The 7,183-nt window shown below is 49.1% G+C and overlaps 1 protein-coding gene across 3 annotated transcripts in view; it reads right to left on the bottom strand.

Annotated features, from left to right (window-relative positions):
* The window catches only part of Ehmt2 (euchromatic histone lysine methyltransferase 2), an 18,747-nt gene extending 11,611 nt beyond the window's left edge, over window positions 1-7,136 (bottom strand). For 2 of the 3 annotated variants that reach the window (XM_008821499.2, XM_008821500.3), the window contains exons 1-6: window positions 6,814-7,129; window positions 6,501-6,710; window positions 6,137-6,390; window positions 1,481-1,565; window positions 1,336-1,373; window positions 1,073-1,228 (exon numbers count right to left, since the gene is read on the bottom strand). In XM_008821499.2, the coding sequence (XP_008819721.1) occupies window positions 1,073-1,228; window positions 1,336-1,373; window positions 1,481-1,565; window positions 6,137-6,390; window positions 6,501-6,710; window positions 6,814-7,093 (1,023 nt within the window). In that variant the 5' untranslated portion in view covers window positions 7,094-7,129. Of the gene's footprint in view, window positions 1-1,072; window positions 1,229-1,335; window positions 1,374-1,480; window positions 1,566-6,136; window positions 6,391-6,500; window positions 6,711-6,813 lie in introns of all 3 variants that reach the window. The other variant, XR_606814.3, reaches the window with a different exon arrangement.
* Window positions 7,137-7,183: the final 47 nt, after the last annotated feature.

Here is a 7,183-nt window from a genome sequence, read left to right as displayed (position 1 = left end):
GAGAGAGAGAGATATATGTGTGTGTGTGTGTGTGTGTGTGAAAGAGAGAGAGAGAGTGTGTGTGTAGTGAGCATACCCACTGTGACTGCCGTTGGATGCAGGGAGCTCAATAACCCCCCTGTATTCAATTGAAAGTTTCCAAGACAAAATGTTAAGCAAAAAGCAAATCATGAGGGATGGAGAAGTAGTTCATTCAGTAAAGCACTTGCTGCTTAGGCTTAAGGACCCCAGTTAGATCCCCAGACCTCACCTAAAAACAGCCAGGTGCTGTTATAAACCACACAGAGAGAGAGAGAGAGAGAGAGAGAGAGAGAGAGAGAGAGCAGGATACAGAGCATGCCTAGCATTTGTTGCACTGTAGTTCACCCTCTAGCACTGAAAAAATGAAAAATAATAAAAATACCCTAAACCCATACATTATATTACAGGAGATAAAACTCCCCCAGTCCCACATGACAGGAGAGAACCAGACTCTGCAAGGTGCCCTCTGCCCTCCACATGTCCACGGTGCACACACAATGGCACCCGCCTTTGACTCCAGCACCAGGGAAGCAGAGGCAGGTAGATCTTTATGAATGAGGCCAGCCCAGTCTGCATAGGGAGTACTTATGCCAACCCAAGGCTACATAGTGAGATCCTGTATTAAAACAAACAAGCCGGTGTGGCGACACACACCTTTACTCCCAGCACTTGGGGGACAGAGGCAGGTGGATCTTTGTGAATTCGAGGCCAGCCTGGTCTACATAGTGAGTTCGAGGACAGCTGGGGCTACGGGGAGACCCTGTCTCAAAAAAGACAAAATAAAAACAAAAACCAAACAAAGAAACAAACAAAACAAACAAACAAAATAACAGGAGAGGAGGACGAACTTAGCACAAAGCAGGACACAGACCCCGGAGTGCAGGGGACAGCGTGGATCACTTTGGTGGAGATAGGCCAAGATGGGATGGGATGGGAGATACTTGAAATAGTTGCTGACAGCTTGGGACAGTGACTTGTGGGTGTTTAGAGAGTAAAAAGGAAGGAACAAGAGAGGACAGGGAAGACGGGAAAGTGAGCCGTGCCAGCACACCTTACTGTCAGAGTCCACACGCTCATCCACAGAGTAGGAATCATAGTAGAGGCTGAAGTCGTCACCCACCACGGTTTCCCACTCCTCCAGGGGCCTGGGGTCTGCCTTCTCCAAGGTCACTTCTCCTGAGCCCCGGGCAGAACCCATGTCTTCTGACTAGAAGAAGATTGGAATATTTGAGGCTGCTGTCAATGCCCACCAAACCCCGGTGTCTCTGGAGGACAGGATGCAAGCAACCCCAGTTTCCTGCCTCTCCAGCTTACCAGGCCGCCAGAGTTCAGCTTTCTCCTTTTGGCCACATCTGGAAGGATAGAAAAGAATTAGGCTAAAACTCTAACGCCTAAGACAGAACACATCAGGCCAGATGGGGTGTGGGGTGTGGGGGCGGGGTTGTGGGCTGTGACTAACCTGAAGTTACCTTCCCCATGGAATGAATGTCGTCACTCATGCGGAAATGCTGTATTTCAGGGGGCCGCTTCTCAGGGACTGGAGGCTGGAGTAAGAAGGAACAGCTCTGGGTCAGAATATTACTCAGCCTTCGAAGGAAATTTGGGTGGGGTGCTGCAGCACATGCCTTTAATCCCAGCACGCAGGAGGCAGAGGCAGGTTAATGTCTGTGAGATCAAGAGCAGCTACATGGTCTACATAGGGAGTTTCAGGCCAGTTAGGACTGCAGGGAGACACTGCCTCAAAAGAAAAAAAAAAAAAAAAAAGGTGACCTGAGGGCCATCGACATGGCTCAGCGGGTAAAGGAGCCTATAGCCAAGACTGATGACCTGAGTTCGATTCCCAGGACCTAGAAGGTGTTGGAAGACAGAAATGACTCCCACAGGTTGTTCTCTCACTCTCCAAATAAGTAAATAAATATTAAAAGGTAACATTTCCCAGCTCAGGGACCATTGGGGAAGAGGGGGCAGAAAGACTGTAATACCCAGGGTTGGTGCAGGAACATAAGGAAACAGGCTTTGAGGCCACTGGAAACTTGCAACAATGGTGACAAGCCCAAGACCCATGTTGACTCAATCAGACAAAAACTCAGCATATAAAGAGGGAAATGGCAGCAGGCCCCAGCCCTAGCCTAGGAACTACTGGCAACTGATCACTGCTGGGTGAGGGAGAACAGATCTTGTTTGTTTATTTTTGGTCTTTTTGAGGCAGGGTCTGCCTGTAGTCCCAGCTGGCCTGGAACTATGTAGACCAGGCTGGCCTTGAACACAGAGATCTGCCTGCCTCTGCCTGGGATTAAAGGCATGTGCCATCACACCCAGCCAGGAGACTAGGTCTTTAAGGGAGAAACCCTAGATAGACTGACTAGACTCCAGGGGATGAACTTGCACTGAAGGACATCTGGGTACAAATACTTAACATATATGACAAAATGATTAAGGTCTATTATATGAAATGCACAAAAACACAATAAAAGATATTTAAAAGGAGGGGAAGGGGTATAAAGATGATTTTCTGTATGAAATACACAAAAATTCAATAAAAAAAATTTAAAAAAACATTGAAAAGAAAAAAAGGCTGTTTCCCAAGGGGAGGTAGAACAAACACAGTCCACTCGGCATGCTCACCGGGCTTGCTCCAGCAACACAGAGCTGGATGCCTTGACCATCTTACAGATGGGAAAACAAACTGAGCAAGAGAGAGGGTCCCCGGCACCTCTGTTTATAGCCACATCGTTTACAAAGACTTTAGGGGAAGCAGCCCAATCATCCATCCACGGATGGGACATCTAGCCAGCCCCTGGTTCCCACAGGTCTCACAGATGTAGACCAAAAATATTTATAAAGGGAGCTGGAGAGGTGGCTCAGTGGTTAAGAGATCATATTGCTCTTGCAGAGGTCCTGGTTCAGTTCCCAGCATCCACATCAGGCTACACACAACTGCAGGGAACTCCAGGAGATCCAATACCTCTGGCTTCCTTGGGCACCTGCACTCAAGTGCACAAACCCACGCAGTACACATGCATACACAACAAAGAAATAAAAATTAAGTAAGAGGAAAAAAAGCTAGGTGTGGTGGTCCACTAATTCCAACACCTGGGAGGCAGACAGGTTTCTGTGAGTTGAAGGATCAGTCTGGTTTACATATTGAGTTCCTACATAAACTCTGCCCCCTCAAAGAAAACAACAACAAAACACACACACACAAAAAAAACTGGCTGGTGCGATGGGTCAGTGGGTAAAGGTTCTTGCCACTAAAACCTAATGACCTAAATTTGATCCCTAGAGCAGAGAGGAGAAAACTTGCTTCAAAAAGTTATCCTCTAACTTTGACCCTTGAGCCCATCACACACCCATACACAGACACAATGACAAAATTTAAATTAAAAAATTTGTTTCTAGGGGGCTGGAGAAATGGCTCAGGGCTTAGGAGCACTGCTGCTCTTGCAGAAGACCCAGGTTCGATTCCCAGCACCCATATGTTGGCTAACAACTGTCCAGAACTCCAGTTCCAGGGGGTCGGACGTGCACAACATGGTTGCACTTACACACACGCAGGCAATACACTCATACACACAAAATAAAAATAATAAAATACTAAAAAAATGTCTAAACTAAACATTACAGTGGTTTTTTTTGAGACAGTAGTCCCAGCTGGTTTGGAGCTTGCTGTGTAGACCAGGTTGGCCTTGATCTCACAGAGAGCTGCCTATCTCTACCTTCCAAGTGCTGGGATTAAAGGTGCACCCCACCATGCCTGCCTTATAGTCTTTTCTTATTCCCTAAATAATAAAACAAAAAACTACTCACACAGAAGTTATATTAAGCACTGTAAATAATCTAGGGAGGCTCTGAACATGGAAGGTAAGTGTAGGTAATATGCAAATATTCAATTATTTTATGTGCAGGACCTGAGCATACTTGGACTTGTGTAGTTTAGGAAGTGCTCAGATGAGGTAATCACTCTCTTAGAAGGAATGGTGCTTGCCAAGAGCTGGGGGGAGGAGGGCTGGGGTTGTTTACTGGTTACAGTTTTATAAGATGAACAGTTACAGACACCGACAGTTGCACAACATGTGAATGTATTTTGGTATCTCTACATTGTATATTCAGGAACGGCTTAGACGAACTGGGCAGGACAGCACAACCTTGTAATCTCAGCACTGGGGAGGCTGAGGTCACAAAGATTACAAGTTCAAGGTCAGCCTTATAACAGAAGAGTCTAAAGTCCAGCCTACATTACACATGAGATCCTGTCTCAAAACAATAAAATGCATTAAGGGAGCTGGAGAGAAGGCTCAGCCATTAAGAGCACTTGCTACTCTTGAAGGGGACCTAGATTCAGTTCCCAGTACCCACATGATGGCTTAAAACCATCTCTAACTGCAGTTCCAAGGGATCTGACTCCCTATTCTGGCTCTACGGGCACCAGGCAAATACACGGTATATATTCATACCTGTAGGCAAAATACTCATACCCACAAAAAGTAAAGAAATAAAAAAGAAAAGCTCATGCCAGGCATGATGGAAAGTGCCTCTGTATACTTTAAAAATGGTGATCCACACCTTTAATCCTAGCACTGAGTAGGGATTGGCAGGCAAAGCTCTGTGAGACTGAGGCCAGCCTGGTCTACATGGTGAGTTCCCTATCTCAAAAAAAAAAAAAAAAATCTTTAGGAAAATTTTTTTTTTGTCTTTTTGAGACAGGGTCTCCCTGTAGCCCCAGCTGTCCTGGAACTCACTATGTAGACCAGGCTGGCCTCAAACTCACAAAGATCTGCCTGCCTCTGCTTCCCAAAGGATGATAAATATTTTATTTTCTTTGGAGACTAACAAAAAAAAAAAAAAAAAAATAACAAAAAAGGGGAGGGGGGAGGCCACCTGCGTTTGGTGGCCTAAGGCTAAATGCTTGGCTATGTAGTAAGTTTCTGGTTAGCCTGGGCTACAGGAAAAGAAATAAAAAGAAAGTCAGTCAAAGTCAGTCAGGTGTCGTGGTGTACACCTTTAATACCAGCACTGGGAGGCAGAAGCAAGGGGATCTCTGTGAGTTCAAGGCCAGTCTGGTCTACAGTGAGTTCCAGGCCAGATGGGGCCAAGACTCTGTCTCAAAAAAAGTACAAAAAACGCCAGGTGGGGTGGTGCACACCTTTAATCCCAGCACTCAGGAGGCAGAGGCAGGCAGATCTCTGGGAGTTTGAGGCCAGCCTGGTCTCCATGGTGAATCCAGGACAGCTGGGGCTACAGGGAGACCCTGTCTCAAAAAGACCAAAAAAAAAAAAAGAAGGCACAAAAAACAAAACAAAAAAAGCCCTAAAAACCAGGCATGGTGGCACACACCTTTAATCCCAGCACTCAGGGGGGCAGAAACAGGTGGATCTCTGTGAGTTCAAGGCCAGCCTGGTCTACATAGAAAGTTCTAGGCCATCCTGGGCTACAGGGATACCATCTCAAAAAGACCAACAAAACCCAAACAAAACAAAACAAAAAGGAAACAAACCCCCAAAGCCAACCAACCAACAAAAAAAGTCAACAAGTCAACAACAAAAGCCTGACCCAGACTAAGTTTACACAGACCATATACAAAAACCCAAGCCGGAGCCCTTAAAACCTAGTCATAACCGCTTCCGGATTCTGGGCCTCTGCCCCGCCCCTTCTGTCATTTATGTGGGCCCTCACCTCCTTCCCACGAGGGGTTCCCTGTGAAAACTTTAGCCTTGGACCCCTATTGGTCCGGGATGAAAAAGCTCCCTAAGGACAAGCTCAAAGGTAGAAAGTAGGGACAGCTAAAAGTTCCTTTAGTCATTTTCATAGGAGTAATTAGGACATCAGCTATATAATTAACTCTACATCTGTCTCCTCTACGCCGACCACCCCTCCCCCAAGAACACAAACTCCAGGAAGCCGGGAATTAGTTGGCGAAGCCCAGCCCAACATCTGACACATTGTAGCCTCTTGGTAAATTCTAGGAAAAAAAAAAAATCTGAGTATCTGGAAGGCGCCCAAAGGCTACAAAGGGGGGGAAAAAAAAAAAAAAAAGAAACAAAGAAAAATAAAAATAAAAATAAATAGCCCACCCAGAGGTAACCCCACTCTGTCCACCCAACCTCCACACCCTCACCTGTCCGTTTCCAGGTTTTGACATGGTTTTCCTGGCTCGGTGTACTTTGGGCTGTCCTTCCGGGCTGGTGGTGGTTGGAGGGGGTTCAGGTCCAGCTGTGGCAGCTCCCTGGGCCCCTGGCATACTCAACAACCTCATAGCCAAACTCTGGACCGAGGGGGGCGATTTTCCTGCCCCGGTCATGGACATTTTGGCCCGGCTGGGACAGGCGCCCCCCTTGCTGGGGGAAGAGGGGAATGACTTTGTAGCATGGCCTAGAAAGTAGACGGGCAGGTGGGGAGAAGAACGGTAAGGCCAAGCAGACAGAAGACCACCCCCCAATTCCACGCGCCCACCCCACCCCAAAATCTCTCCAGCCTCTCACCCAGCAGGATTCGGCCCCCATCTGCCTCCAGATTCTCGGGTTCGTCCCCAAGGAGTGGTGTGGCCCCAACAGGAGTGTCAGCCCCCTCATCTCCAACAGTGACAGTGACAGAGGCCGGAGAGGAGGGACCAGCAGGCTCCAGGGAGTCTTGGGTGGCCTTGGGCAGGGTCTCCTCACTATGAGGGGTGTCGCCCAAAGAGCCATGAAGTGCTAGAGGAAAGAGAGAGAGAGAAAAAAAAGAGGGCTGAAGGCTCCACGGATCCGGGGATGGGGGAGGAGGAAGGTCCGGCTGGGTCCGGTTGGGCGCACTCACCTCTCTCGGGGGCTCCTCGGGGCTCCTTGTCCAGCAGCAGCGCCCCCATCTCAGCGGGGGCCTCCCCCTGGGAGGGGAGACAAGGGACAGGGGCACTGGTCAGCCCGGGGGACAGCTGGGAGGCCCAGGTGGCTTGGGCCCTGGGCAAGGAGAGCAGGCTCCGGGGCCTACCTCTTCCACGGTGCGCACCCCCCCTTCCTCGGCCGCGGCTGCCCGTGGGGGCCGCTCGCCCCCTCCCTCGGGCCCGCATCAGCCCCCTCCCTCTCGGCAGACCCCTCATCTCTGGGGCAGAGAGCAGAGGAGGGGGAGGGGGCGGGGCCTCGGCGCCCCGGCCCCGCCCCCTCCTCCCGGCTGCACGCGCCGCTCCCCC

This window comes from Nannospalax galili, unplaced genomic scaffold, assembly GCF_000622305.1.
Source record: "Nannospalax galili isolate Female #2095 unplaced genomic scaffold, S.galili_v1.0 scaffold948, whole genome shotgun sequence".
NCBI lineage: Eukaryota > Metazoa > Chordata > Mammalia > Rodentia > Spalacidae > Nannospalax > Nannospalax galili.
This window is presented reverse-complemented; position numbering and strand designations above follow the sequence as displayed.